Source organism: Crinia signifera, chromosome 1 (assembly GCF_055691185.1).
Source record: "Crinia signifera chromosome 1, ASM5569118v1, whole genome shotgun sequence".
NCBI lineage: Eukaryota > Metazoa > Chordata > Amphibia > Anura > Myobatrachidae > Crinia > Crinia signifera.
In genome coordinates, this window is record NC_139217.1 from 186,939,274 (window position 1) to 186,955,105 (window position 15,832).

The 15,832-nt window shown below is 44.7% G+C and overlaps 1 protein-coding gene across 1 annotated transcript in view; it reads left to right on the forward strand.

Annotated features, from left to right (window-relative positions):
• EMCN (endomucin) overlaps positions 1–6,463 on the forward strand; it is a 91,899-nt gene extending 85,436 nt beyond the window's left edge. The window contains exons 11-12 of the mRNA XM_083157952.1: positions 1,077–1,138; positions 5,594–6,463. Of these exons, the coding sequence (XP_083014078.1) occupies positions 1,077–1,138; positions 5,594–5,640 (109 nt within the window). The 3' untranslated portion in view covers positions 5,641–6,463. The remainder of the gene's footprint in view (positions 1–1,076; positions 1,139–5,593) is intronic.
• The last annotated feature ends 9,369 nt before the right edge of the window (positions 6,464–15,832 follow it).

Genomic DNA, 15,832 nt, shown 5'->3' on the forward strand with positions numbered 1-15,832 from the left:
AGCCCTTAAAGCCCCCGGACAGCGCAGCCCTGAAAGCCCCCAGCCAGCACAGCCCTGAACCCCCCCCCCCCCGGTCAGCGCACCTTCAGGGGGATCCCTCTCTCCCCCATGTCTCCATGTCTGCCTTTCCCCCCATGTCTCTCTCTCCCCAGACCTCCCTCTCTTCACCACACCCCTTCAGCACACCCTGTCCAATTATGAGCTAAGGTGGGGAGGGCTCAAAATTATAGATTTCCTGGGGTGCTGAACACCCTTTGATCGGCCCTGCCGGTGTGCATATAAAAATGCACGACAGCTCATTGATAATTAATCCCAGTGAGAGCATCTAAAAGATGCTGGCTGCAGGAGAAGGGACTGATCGGCCATTCTTTGCAAGTGAAAGCCACTATCGTACATCAGCGGTGTTTATTAAACACTTTTTTGGGGTGTGATCTATTTGTGGGTGACTAATATGTTAAAACTAGTAAGCCTGCTGGAAGCAAAAGCTTCAAAAGCTAGTCTGCTACCTTCTGTGTTTGTGCATGTGTGAGAAAGAGTTGTAGTTTCACTCTCTGTAAGCAGATGTGTTTTGGAGACTCGCAGACGCTAGATTGGGGGGGTGGCCAAAAATGTTGTGCCTAGGGGCGGCCTGACCCTTAAATGTGCCATTTGGGGGTTGGAGCCAAGGCATCAATCTGGACCAGTCTATAAATCTAGGCATGCCAAGTCCAGGGTCTGAGTTGTCGGAAACAGTCATCCTGTACTCATCAGAAGAGTTTTGATGGCCAACCTAAGCAAGCTTTGTCTTGGGTAGACTGGTAGACAGCAACCATCGCTACTGATGGTTATGACAGTGAACTGATACTGCATCATCCGATGCAACGTTTGCAATGTAGATACAGGCAGGGGGCATTTATATTTTACAAATGTCACTTGCTGCATTTTAATTTTTGTTTTACAGTGTTGCATAGCGAAGTCTTTGCATCTGTGTAATAACAACCACATCTGAATCAGCCCTGTGTTTATGTTAATAAATGGGCATGAGGATCATATTACAAGAAATTTATATGTATATTCTTTTTTTACTGTTTTACTAGATCTGCTCAAAACAAGGACAGTGTAAAACTGCTTTCTGTAAAATCAGCAACACCCTACTCTGGTAAGTATTTCAAAGTGCTCTGTGTCCCTGTCTGTGTATGCAGCACAATGCCCTTGGCAAGCAGAACCTAAATATTTAAACATCTGCACTTTATATTAAATATATGCAGCCTACTAACCTAATACAAGTTATATTAATATTAAATGAGTTTGATCTTTCTGTTCAGATGGTAGGCGAGACATGGGTACACATTGCAGTAGGTGCAATGATGACTGGGAAGCAAAAAAAAAGTCATAGTGGCAAAAACTGCACTGAAGCTTTTTCATTAAAATATAGATTGCAGTAAATTGAAGAATACGGTACATAGTTTACTGAGTACTATTAAAGGGTCCAAATTTGATCAACAGAAAATAGCTCCTTCCATAGGCGTGCGCAGTCCATTTTCTTAGGGGTGCAACATTGGAGGGGCGTGTCTATCTCTGCCTACTGGGCGTGTCTATCACCACCTACTGGGCGTGTACTCATAATGCATCATAACCCTAAACAAAATGTACAGATTGCTGCTTTCCATGGGATCATGTCACTCATCTCCTGAAATACTTTGCTGCTGTATACATTCCATTTGATAGTTTGTGATGTGTTTTCAGGGTACTTGTGTATTTTGGCGGTGCCCCCGATTTCCGTCGTACGACGAACAGATCGCATCGCATCGCATGCCATGCACCCGATGGCATGCGATGCGATGCGATTTTGACCCCCTATACGACCAAAAATCGTATAAGCACCCTAAAGGGTGCTTTTGAGCACCCAAATGGGTGCTTACAATGTTAAATGCACCCCCACGCCACCCCCCACTATAAACGTGAACCCGAAGCGTGGCGAGCGCAGCGAGCCCGCGAGGGGCGGCGGTACGCGTCCTACGACCTTTTCATACCCCCACTATCCACGTCGGCGTGGAGTTGAGAATAGAATAGTGTGGCGAGCGCAGCGAGCCACCGAGCCCGAAGCGTGGCGAGCGCAGCGAGCCCCGCGAGGGGCCGCGGATACCTTCACAGTTATACGCGTCCCCTCGCGGGCTTCACAGGTGTCCGTGCCGACGCGGACACCTGTGAAGCCCGCGAGGGGACGCGTTTACCTGTGAAGGTATCCGCGTCCCCTCGCGGGGCTCGCTGCGCTCGCCACGCTTCGGGCTCGGTGGCTCGCTGCGCTCGCCACACTATTCTATTCTCAACTCCACGCCGACGTGGATAGTGGGGGTATGAAAAGGTCGTAGGACGCGTACCGCCGCCCCTCGCAGGCTCGCTGCGCTCGCCACGCTTCGGGTTCACGTTTATAGTGGGGGGTGGCGTGGGGGTGCATTTAACATTGTAAGCACCCATTTGGGTGCTTAACATTGTATAAGCACCCATTAGGGTGCTTATACAATGTTTAATCCCATCGCATCGTATGGCATCGTATGCCATGTACAATGGCATACAATTTCAAAATTGTATGCCATCGTGCACTATCGTACGATATCGCGTCGCATCGCATACCATCGTATGTGTTATGGTATGCGATGCGATGGGCGCCGCCAAAATACACAAGTACCGTTTTTAGTTCCCATTTCTCATGTACTGCGCATGAGAAATATTTAAGCATAGCAACCATTTCCATATCTAAAATGTGTGTCCTTTTCCATATGCCCTCTTATAAATCTCTAAGTAAAGTAAATACTTTTTTATTAAAGTCTCTATTGGCTGATGTTAGGGTACATTCATACAGATTAAAGCATACTTAACTGAATGAACCTTATTGGCAAGGAAAATATTTTCATACTCCATTAATTGTTGAAACATTGTTATGATTGATAGCATTATTATTTTCTATGAGCACCATTATACAGTACGTGACTTATGGAGTAACTGTTCCTCCTGATTATTTCGCACTTAAACATTAAACTGTGACAACTTGTCTACAAATTTTTGTGATTTACTTAATGTATAAACTTTACTACGCTTACCAATATTTTAGCAAAACTACTTAATAAAAGTTATGTTTAAAAAAAATCCATGTATCATTTGTAAAGTGTGCCCCAAAAACCCTTTTTTGTTTTTCCTCTGTGTCACCCTTGTGACTCACCTTTTCACTTGGCAAGGAAAATAGTCAGCTTTATGTATTTGTTTTAGGGCAAAGGTTATAGAGGCGAATAAAGAATGTCACTACATGCGGGGAATGCACTATCAGCTCCAAACAAGATACAGTAGTCTTATGGAGGCCCTCTAAAAAGCCTGTAGCAAATGATACCCAGAGCCTAGATGGGGACTAACTGCCAGCACATCACCAAAATCGTTTATTAGACTGGGCCAACTCTAAATCCCTTGTTAATAAAAACATGTTCTTGATGCACGTTATCTGGTCTATAAAGATAAACATCCCTAAATCAGATAAATTGATGGCTAACCACTAAAACCTCTCAAACTCACAATCTTATTACCAGTCACGGCATTCACCCTCTTATGGGCTAAATCAACAGCAATATTGCTTTGATGACTGTAACAAACACGTCTGTGGATGACATGTGAACAGAAAAGGCAACAGAAAGGCATCACTGTTTATCTAAGACTCCTAAGATAGCCATTCACAAAGTAAGGAGGTATGATGCAACAAAGCATTACCATCTGAGCAAACTAACAGAAAATGTGAGGTGCCAAAAGAAGACCATTTTATAAACTAGTAATTGAAAAGGGCATACCAGTACATCCCTCTCCAAGTCAGCCAACTAGAAAAATGCAATACAAAGAAAGCAACAAAATCCAGAACCATCTATGAACTAGCCACTCACAAAATAGGCAGGACAGAAAACATTTCCTGGTCAAGATGAGGATATTTTTAAACTGTTTTAAAGTTCCCTTTTTTGAAACTATATATATTACAGGTTGAGTATCCCTTATTCAAAATGCTCAGGACCAGAAGAATTTTGGATAACGGATTATTCCGCATTTGAGAATATTTTTATATTTCAATAATGTATCTTGAGGTATCTTGCATTTATGTTGTACAAACACATCAAATACATGAAATACACACAAATATATTTTATTTGTGCAGAAAACAAGGTTTCAAAACATAAAACAAAGTTTGTGTACTCTCTCAGATACTGAATTTAAATGCCAATCAATCACTTTTCATATCTGAGAGAGTACACAAACTTTGTTTTATGTTTTGATCCATGGCAAAGAGCATGTAACCCCCATGACAAGTAGCAAGAAACCCCTAGCAATGAGCATGTAACTCCTGGCAACGAGCATGTAGGTAAAATGCACTTATGTGGATTAATATGTAATAGGCATAACAATTGGAGCCATAATGTGCAATGGACATTACAGTGTATGGCACAATGGGTAATAGGCATTACGTGTTGTGTGGCATAATGGGCATTATGGTGTGCACTATAATGTGTATTGGGCATTGCGGTGTATGACAAAATGTGTAAAAGGCATTAGAGTGTAACCCTTTTTTCAGCGTGCACCTTCGGCATGCACTTTCTCTTTTGTAAAGTATGGGAGGGCGCGAATTTATAGTTTGCAGGGGGGCCAAACACCCTAGCACCGGACCTGTTCCATGCTTTGCCTAGGGCTAGCGGAGGCTTAAGGTAACAGGATATCTGATTTAGTTACTGTTCAGCTCTGATCGCACCAATACAGCACTCGCACACTCCCTTCCTCCCCCACCCCTAGTGCAGTGTACTCAGTAAAGTCGGCGGAGACATGAGACAGGGCAGCACACTGAAGTCTTCACTTTTGCGCCGCTTGATGTCAGAAGTCAGGTGCCATCCCCCCCACTGACTGCACTCCTGAGCATTAAGCGCTCTCCAGGCCTGCCCCAGTGACTGATCATTCCTCCTCTGCAGCGCTGCTGACTACTGGTGCTGTGTGGCTGTGTGGCTGTGTGGCTGTGTGTCTTGTGCCAAGTATACTTCCAAAAAATGGTATGAAGACAGAAATTATATATTTTCATGAAGCATATATATATGCTCAGTGCTGGCACCTCTGTGTCCCCCCTCCTTTTCTGCTGTGTCCAGATCTCCCCATCATGCCCCACCCCCATCCCACCCCACTTACAGTAAGCTCTGTCCCTTCCCCTGTCAAGCCTTCATTCTGCCCCCTCTATATACAGTTAAGGTCCATACACACTGGGCGATTATACCCAGCGATTATGCCCAGCGTGTTACCACCTGTCCGGGATTACTCCCGTCAGTCTGGTGACTAAGATTGACATCTGGTGTCCAGAGAGGTTGCATTCCTGGACTGTACAATGTCAAAATCTTGCCTAGGGCATCAAATTGGTTAGGGACGGCTCTGCAGAGCAATGAAGCCACAAATACTGCATTGGTTTGCAGAGACCTAAGCATTAAGCAATGCTACACACATAATCCATTCAACCATTTCTATTTGTTGCTGTTCTTGTTGACCAATGTGAGTGACAGGCTGTAAAATACTGTTACCTAACTTGCTCTGTTTTGTATTGTATTAGATGCAAAAAGGACGTCTTCAAACCAAATGGACGTTATTGAATGTTGAAGGATGGTTCCCAAGTGCTGCAAATATTTAAGCAAAACTCTATTGAAATGCTATAATTGTAAATTATCCTGAATTTCATTTGTACGTAATGGATGATCAAGTTTCCACTATTTGAGCATTGCAGTACAGATGGAAAATAAAAATATGATGTTTTTTTTTTCAATTGAGGAAAGTTAATTCATATTTTGAAACATTTTTCTAAACTGTATTTTATTCATTTTATTGTGTAATTGTTTTATTCTTTGTCTACTTTGCCCAACACTACAAACTATAAATTACTTTTCATTACATTGACTGATCTTTGGAGTACGTAAATATTGGGAAAGACAACTTACATCATTCATGATTGGCAGACTCATTCTGTTTGCTGTATCCACACTACTAAATGCTAATGATTGTGATGATTACATTACCTTCAGTGGCATTTTTTTTTAAGTATGCATACAGTACAGTATGTAGGTTTTAATATGACTGGAATAGGTTAAAGGGAGTTCTCCAATGGGATATAGAGAAATATTGTGTAGCAATTGTCAAATTTGGAAGACTCGGGCCACACAATCCCCACACTATGACACCTTATACTGTATATAATGTTGCTTTTCAGGGGTTTAGCTGTTATTTTGTTAAATTGTGGGGATACTGTACACTTTGTTTTGTAGTGGGGAACCAGACACAGAGAACTGTTTCATTTACTTTTATATTCACATTTACTTGGAAGACCGGGTTAAAGTACACTAGGTGAAACTATAATATATGATGTACAGGAACACTGGCTTTACTTAGGACAGCTTTGAATAAATTTGACTTATCCTTTACAAATCTACTTGAAAGTCTGTTGAGTGCCATTTCTTCCATGTTTGGGGAATAGTAGTATCGAGAAAGAGAAAGAGTTTGCACGGTGGATGCACACCAAAGAATATGGTTTTTATTTTTTCTAAAACTTAACCTTTATTGGTTTATTTGGTAAAAGGTAGAGGGGGCCTTGATATCTGTGTTCCTTTCAGTTATGTGGAATCTCAGGTCACGGTCCACTCCGCTCATTGTGAATTTGATAGAGGTTAAAACTTACGACATACACTTACATGTTGTAAGTGTAAGTAAATGTCGTAAGTTTTAACCTCTATCTATTTAACCAAATTTGCTGATTCCTCTCCCTAGAGGCTTTTTCTATTATCCTTCATTGATGGCTATGATCTCTTCTGAACCAAGCTCCTTGACAAAGGTCCATGGTTAAGGACCGAAACTTTGGGGCATATTGAAGGATAATGATACTTCAGCACAATCTCATTTATCTTTGGAATAAAAACTGTATCTTCTATGAATTTATAACAAAGTTCTGGATACTTGTTATTATGGCGAGTGCCTCACATCCAGCATATACTATTGTGGGAATCCTGGGACTATATATGTATGTATATATATATATATATATATATATATATATATATATATAGAAAAAGAAGTGGGAGGAGGCGTGCATGTGAGTATAAAATATAACAATTTTACTAGTGCATAAAAGCTCACGTACACAGAAGTTTAAAACAATCAGCGTCCAAAGTTGGCACACTTGAGGCTTCACCAGCACGGCGGCTAATATAGTTGAAGTACGAACGGGACAGCATGGATTCAATGTACACGAGCTCCATCTCGCCAAGGAGTGGGACCACCGGTTCAGCGTCAAACAGGAACACCCTCAACGCGTTTCATCGCTATGGACTTTGTCAGGAGGCATGTCCACAAGGTGTTGTAGGTAAGTATATATAGCATATGCTTCCCCAGTCTCAGCTGTTTCTATTAATCACTTTAGCGCATATACCCAATGCATCTATGGGCTGACAACCCGGCTACTGATTACCTTCTAAAAGGATCTTTAAGAGACATTATGCTGTCTTAATACAATTTATATTTAGGAAAGGGAATATATACTCTTTAAAAAAACATTAAAAAGTACATCAGGAATATACATGACAAAATACATTCACAATAAAATATTTTATACAATTTGTACAAATAAAACAGTAATGGCCAGATGTATCAAGCTTCACAAAGTGATAAAGTGAAGCGTGAGAAACAACCAGCCAATTAGCTCTTACCTGTTATTTTTCAAATCCAGCCTGTAACATGGCAGGTAGGAGCTGATTGGCTGGTTGTTTATAACTCTCCATTTTATCACTTTGTGAAGGTTGATACATCTGGCCCTTAATCTTGTATTTATAATCGAGCTGCATGATTTACATATATGAATCATAAAATAGTGCTACGGCTCCTTAATTACGCCATTTATCACCGCTATATCCTATATATTTCTAAAATGGTTGCATATCTAGCTATGGATCAAAAGAAAAAAAAGAAGAAGAAAAAGACATCGGTTAATACAAGCGAATAATTGCAATATATTTCAAACATTGAAGACCTTATGCATATAGACCAAAATAGGTCGGGTTCCCCATATAGAACTATTACATTCTGGATTGAGTGGGTGAAAGATCCCATAACTATCTATAATAAAAGAGGATTTAGACATCGCATCTGCGCCGCCAATGAGTGTTCCCACTACCTTAATGGTGTGAGCAAAGGAGTACGAAACTCAACTGCAATGCCACACCAGTATACGGGGGGGGGGGTTCCCTCATTGGTTTTAGCGCAGAAAAGGCATGATGTCTATGCTCTCATTCATACCAAATGGAGCCATAGTATTGGCAGTATGGATCCAATATGTCTCACGTTTGCTTAACTTATTATGAATGTCACCACCTCTTTCACTTAATACAACATGTTCTAATGCTTTAAAAGTAAAGCCGGATAAATAGGACTTGCAACATTTTTCAAGATGCCTAGGCACACTATGTAAACATGATTTATTTTTTATACTCCTAGTGTGCTATAACATGCAGATTTTTAAAGGGCGTTTAGTTTTGCCTATGTACTTTTTTCTATGTATATATATATATATATATATATATATAGATAGATAGATAGATAGATAGATAGATAGATAGATAGATAGATAGATAAGTTAAAAGGCTGTTATTACAGAAAAATCATCACTGAAAATGTTCAGAATTGGCTTTCCAATCAGAAACAGATTGAAAAAAGGAAAAGGATGCATGTCCCATAGTACATTTCCATTACTCATTTGTAATGACTTCCAATGCCAGAGTGTTAGGACTCTGGGGAATATCCCCGGACCAGAACTCTAACTCCGTTGCCTCTAGCCGTGGTCGGCGGAGGCATGCGGTGCTAGGCCTCACCTATAACAGCCGCGGTCGACGGAGCTGGTTATGCCGGCTCCGCTCCCCCCCCCCCCCCCGATGCTGCCAGGGCTTACGTAGGACAATGCGTCCATCGAGGCAGAGAGATGGCAAGGGGTGAAACTAACTAAAGATCCACATGGGACGGGGTACAGGCAGGAAGCCCGGAGCGTTGCCAGGTATGCCTATTTTTACACTCATTAAAATAATGTCCCACCATTCTATGGAAAGTGACCATATAAAATGGAGTTATGGTAGAGGTGATTTTGGGCAAGTCTGGTTATGCAGATGACCAGGTTTGAAAATGCCAGTTAGGCGCTGAATAGCTGGCTGTTTATTATTTTCCACTTTATATATTTTTGAACCTTGGTGCATTCGGTGCATTTGACCCAGGACATCAGTTAACTGTGTTAGACCCACTGCATTAATGTCATATATTGCAGGCAGATCTAATACTGCCATAGCTGTCATGGTCTCAGTGATCTACTCTGCGCCTGGGTGAAAGCTGTCATACTTTCTTCCTCTTGCAATGGATGGTTTGACGGTCAATTATTTGAGTAAATCTTCAAATCATTTTTTCGTCTGTGCGGCTGTTACGATGCCCTGGCCTGGGCACCAGGGACTATACGGGTTCCAGACGGTGAGGTAATCAGGCGTGAGCCCACAGCCGGGACCGCCGGTTAGGACAGCCACAGCGCGTCCTACACTCTCTCTGTTGAGTCCCCGAGGCAGATGGCAAACCCCTGCGGAGCTAGGCTTCACCTGTGGCCGCCGCATTCGAAGGAGCGAGTTAAGCCTTATGTGATGACAAGGGGTAAGCGATGGCCACGGGGAATCTCAAGAGGATAAGCTGACTAATGGACCTAACTGGTAATAGGCCCCTAACTGCCGGCACCAGGCCAAGACGGGGAGTGCGACCAAGTCGCAGACACCAGCGGCTAGAAGGGAGTCCCCAAAAACACACCAGAGGGACCGTGACTCCCAAAGCAGGGATCTGGATGGAAAGACCACACTCCTGCCTAACCAGAACACTAATGGCAGACGGGGCAAGGGAACAAATACTGAAAGACAGGGACAAGGAGGCAACAGAGGATAACCAAGGATAATCCCACGGAGGGGCTTAGCCATGGAGGGCCAGGGAACCAAAGAAGGAAAAGACCAGGGCTCCACTGGAGCACTTACGTGACCCACGGAAGATGGAGACAGTGGGTCCGCTGCAGGCTCACAGGCTGAGGATGGAATTCAGCAGAGGAGTCCAGGGAAATGCTGGAACTATAGGATCCGCAGGCAGACACCATCTGACAGGCTGGGAGACCAGGAAGGCTGCAGTGGAGAACCACAGCCAGGGAAACTGGGACCAAGGACCCAGGGGACCGGAGAATTAAAGCAAAATGCTCAGGAGCAGTAAAGCTATAACCGGCGTCTGTGCCCAGCAGACGCCGGCTATTTATTCAAACTTCACGCCGCCTGACTGACGTCAGGCGCTCGCGTTCCTGGCCGCCGGGCGGAAGCTTAGCCTCAGAGTGAGGCTTGGGACGCTGCCCGGCAACGTCCCCCGCCGCATCAGATGACGCTGCACTCGCCGTCCGTTCGGGTGCAGGGATACCCGGACGGCGGCTTGCAACAGCGGCCACATGCGAGCGGATGTATAAGCGTACATAGCTGCTCATAGCATAGCGTGGGGATTCAGGCGACAGGGGTAGGCATGTGTTCAGTGGGGTGCTGTTCACATGCTTGCTAGGCAGCAAATATATGCAGCCTAGCGAGCAGGTCTGAATGGGACCCCATGTTCATTTTCTTTGCCTTGGTATTGCCAAGAATCTCACAGGCCACCATCATGACACCATAGCAAATAATATGTCTTCAATATACCTTACAAAGCCTAGAAAATTGTTAGTACAAATGTATAATGTTTTCTATGTACAATATATATATATATATATATATATATATATATATATATATATATATATATATATATATATATATATATGGAAAAAAGGTTTGTTTTGGACTGTAATAGCGACTTATATGCACTATCAAGTATACATGGGACATATGTAACATAGTAGGGCAAAATGGGTCAGTTGGAACCGGGCGGGGCGTGACCACGGCAGCACGCGACTGAGGTCGAGTGTGCAGGACCTCCGGCATGCTGAGGGTAGCTCCATAACAACCCCCATGTAGCCGAGAGTCTACTTTCCTCCCCACCAAAAAACCCGGCCGACTGATAACCTCCGGAGATAAACCGGTGCCCTCACCTTTGGGCGCCGCCTGTGAGAAGAGGCAGGGTGTTTTACAGAGATCGGGAAGCCGGCCATCCGATACCTCCATAGCAGGAGGAGACGAGTCCCTGCCAGCGACAGCCGCGTCATCACCCAGCGCTCCCAGTGTCATAGGGAGGACGCCAGGAGAACAGAGCGGCAGACGGAGGCCGCATCACCAACCCTCCAGCCGCGTCATCACCCAGCGCTCCCAGAGTCATCGGGAGGACGCCGGAAGAACAGTGCGGCAGACGGAGGCCGCAGTTTCGACCCTCCAGCCGCGGCATCTCCCAGCGCTCACCCAGCACTTGCAGCGTAGTCGGGAAGACGCCAGAATCTCTCCCAGCGACAGCAGTCCACTCAGACCCTCCACTACCCAGCGCTCCCATTCCCAGGAGAACAGGGTGGCAGACGGAGGCCGCAGCACCGACCCTCCAGTATAGTAGAAGAGGTCGAGTGTGTGCTGCACGTGTGGTGGAGGGGGCTACAGACATAAAAAGGTCGGATCAGTGCATCGCTCCCCTGGAGAGGCCCCAGTGAGCGTTCTTCTGCAGCGGTGGTGAGCGACCAGAGATAGCGGTGCCCGTCCTGTCGGCACATTCTTTCCCTGACTGCCGGCCATAGGAGGGGAAGCATCACCCTACAATAAGCAACAGAGATACGCTGGGCAAAGTTGCAGCTGGAAGGGGGAGAGGTTTCTAGAGAAGTGACCCTGAGACCCTGAGAGCCACCCAGACGCTGCGGGTATTACACTGGGACTGAAGATATCTCCAGGTGGGCCAAGCAAGCTGAAGACAGGGGGTGAGAGCTCCTGGATAAAATCAAGTACAGTGACCCTGCCTGGATACCGGACTGTCGTAAAAAGCATCAGTAAGGTAAAAAAAAAAACCTATATCTGGACTGTCTGTGTATAACCTGCAGCATTTTGGGGGTGAACATACCCAGGTGGTGGTTCAGATTTTCCCTGGGGGACTTTGTGTGGACTTACAGTGGGATTTCTCCCCTCTTAGTGGGTGGATAACAAGTTAAAAGTTAAAAATGGGAAAAACAGGGCAGACCACCACAGCGGCTGCTCGCTTGGAAAAGTATGCCAGGACACAAGCTGCTAATAATTCCCAGCTCACTACACCCCAAACTACACCCTCTAAAGTACCGAGTCAGGGGATGGTTCCGGAGGTAACACTGCAACAGGTCTTAGAGGCCGTGAACAATTGCGAAGTGAGGCTATCCGAACAGATTAACAAAGTCCAGTCGGACATTATGCTAATCAGAGACGATGCACAGAAAATCAGGGACAGGGTCACTGAGTTAGAGAAAAGGCAGTCAACCATAGAGGACACAGTGGGGCCGCTGCAGGCCCAAGTCACCAGCATTACTAATCAACTCGGGGAGCTCCGTTCTAAGTACACGGACATGGAAGGTCGATTAAGACGTAACAACATACGGTTCATTGGGCTAGAGGAGAGATCAGAGGGGAGAGAACCGGAGAAGTTCCTTGAAGAATGGCTAAAAAAAGAACTGGGGGGAGAGAATTTCACTGCCCAATTTGCTATTGAAAGAGCCCACCGGGTACCTGCCCGGCCTCCCATACCAGGAGGACCCCCCCGTACCATGATCGCCAAATTCCTCCATTATCAAGATCGGGACAGAGTGTTAAGATTGACACGGGATAAGCTGGAGTTTGGCTGTAACGGAGTTAAGGTTGCTGCATTTCCAGATCTCCCACAAGAAGTCCAGAGAGACCGGGCCAGATTTCGTAACATCAAAAACAGGCTGCGAGAACTGGACTTAAAATACGGCATGCTTTATCCCTCTAAATTAAGAGTGGTTGATAAGGGGGAAGTAAAATTCTTTACAACAGTATCAGAGGCTGCTATGTGGCTAGACAAAGCTTACCCGGGTAAAAAACAAATTGCAATTGAATAGATGAGTACTTAGTATAATACATCATAAGGTATGGTGGAAAAAGATAGTGACCCCAAAAAGGTTGGTTGATCTAGCTAGAAAAGATGGAGGGTCGGTTGGAGGGGGGGGAGGGGGGGGGGGAAATGGGGCCACAATAGACCAGATATATAAAAATCCGGAACTACGCCGGGGGTACCTGCCGTGCTGAAGGCGGTCATTAAATAAAGGTCCCGATTGGGAGAGAAAAGGGGATAGAGGGAAAGGGTTTATGTGGATGCAGGATAAAGGTATGCCTAGAGGGGTAGGTTATACAGGGTGGGGGGAGGAGGGGGGGTACATGTTTTATGGTGTGTGGATCTATGTGTTTTTTGTATGTTGCATTTCAGCCCCAATCTCCAACCCATATGGTTGTAAAATTCCTAAAATAATTAAACAAGGCTACAATTTACCTAGTATTAGGCAAGATTTCTCGTCTCCACCCCAGGATAGACGTGAGAATATCTGGGCACAAAGTTTATATATAGTGGGAGATGGTTAAAATGATGACGTGGAATGTTCGGGGCCTAAACTGTAAGATTAAGCGATCACTGGTACTTAAACATTGTAAGGCCCTAGACGCCGATATAATCTGCTTACAGGAGACCCATCTCTGCGGCGATAAATTGCATTCATTGAAGCGACCTTGGCTCGCCAGAGCATTCCACGCACCATTTACCTCGGCCTCCCGGGGGGTGTCGATATTGATTAAAAAAACTGTGATGTATGAACATATAGATATGCAGATAGACAAGAACGGGCGGTATATTTTTTTGGAGGGTATGGTTAACTCGATGAGACTCAGCATACTCGCAGTATACGTTCCTCCGCCATTTGGATATGAGGTACTTAGAGAGGCGACAGACTTTATCGCAAGTAGGCCAGAAAACCCCTTTATAGGTTTAGGGGATTTTAATATGGTTATGAATTATGATCTTGATGTGTGGCGCCCCAGAATTGGTAGACCAACCGGGAGGAGTGGGCTTGCCAAGTTCACCTCGGAGATGGGATGGTATGAAGTTTGGCGAGAGAAGTTCCCAGGGGGCCACCAGTTTTCATGTTATTCACCCACCTTTAATAATTTTTCGAGAATAGACATGGTGTTTGTATCGAGAGACCTATTAAGTAAAATTTCAACCATTCAATATACAGCCAGAGGCATCTCGGACCATTCACCTTTGGTATTACAATTTGACTCCAACCCCTGTCGAGGTGCTCAGTATTGGAGGTTCCAATCATCATGGCTACCCCAGTTTGGGGATTTAAATGGAATTAACATGGAAATGGAGGGTTTTTTTGGAACGAATCTCGCCTCTGCCAAACCGGGGATAGTCTGGGAAACCTTCAAGGCATTTCTAAGAGGGGTACTGATTAAAAAAACTACACAGGTCAGAAGTATGCTCCAAAAAAAAGAGATGTCCTTGGAAAGTAATATGTTGAACCTAGAGAAAATATATCAAGCCTCACATACTGATCTTAATAGACATGAATGGCAGCTAGCGCAGCGGGCTTGGGTAACCCACCTTCAAGACATGGCCAAGTGTAGGTTAATAAAAGAATCACATAAAATGTACCTAAATTCAGATCGCTCAGGTAAACTAATGGCATATCTAGCTAGAGTTGATAGACCTACTAACATAATTCCCAGGATATCCTCAGATGCGGGGGAAATCCTCACGGACACTCCTCAGGTGGCGGAGGTTTTTGTCACGCATCTGAGAGATGTTTATAAATCCAGAATGGGAAATGGTGGTCTAGACTCTATAAACTACTTGAGGGCTATAAACTTACCAAAACTCTCGGATGAATCTAGGGAATTGTTAGAACAGCCAATTAGAATTTCAGAGGTGGTAGAGGCCATAAAAACATTATCAAATGGGAAAGCACCCGGAATTGATGGCATCCCAGCGGAAATCTATAGGGCATTTGGGGACACGTTGGCCCCACGTTTATTGTATTTTTTCCAGGAAATGGAGGTAGAGGGTACCCTATCCCAATCAATGACGGAGGCAGTGATCACTGTGATACTTAAAAAAGGGAAAGACCCTTTGCGGGCCGATTCATATAGACCGATATCTTTACTTACGGTAGACGCCAAAATATTCTCGACAATTCTGGCAAAAAGATTAAGCTCGGTAATTGATGAGATCGTACACCCAGATCAGACCGGTTTCATGAGGGGGAAGTCAACGGCCATTAACCTCCGTAGGGTATTCTCATATCTCCAAACCGGGAAGATAAGTGGGGTGGAAATAGCTGTGGCCTCGTTCGACGCCAATAAGGCCTTCGATTCCCTTGAGTGGGCGTATGTGAAAAACGCTTTAGCCATCTTTGGAATGGGTCCACAGTGTATAAAAAGAATATTCGCAATATACCACAATCCCAGGGCTAGAGTTGTTATTAACAGCTATGTTTCAGATCCGTTCCCATTATATCGGGGGACGAGGCAGGGCTGCCCACTCTCCCCCATCCTTTTTGCAATCGCCATTGAGCCAGTCGCGAGCAAGCTAAGAGGTATCTTGGCAGAAGGGAGGGGGGGAGATGAGGAGGGAATGGGCAGCCTTGTCTCGCTATATGCAGACGATATTTTGGTGGGTATGGCCAAGTACAAGAGGGATCTGCCCAGAGTAGTAGAGACCCTTCGGGCTTTCGGAGAGTTTTCAGGGCTAACCATAAATAGGGAGAAATCCCAAATTTTGATAGATGGTAAGATGGGAGATTTAAACCACGGGTTAG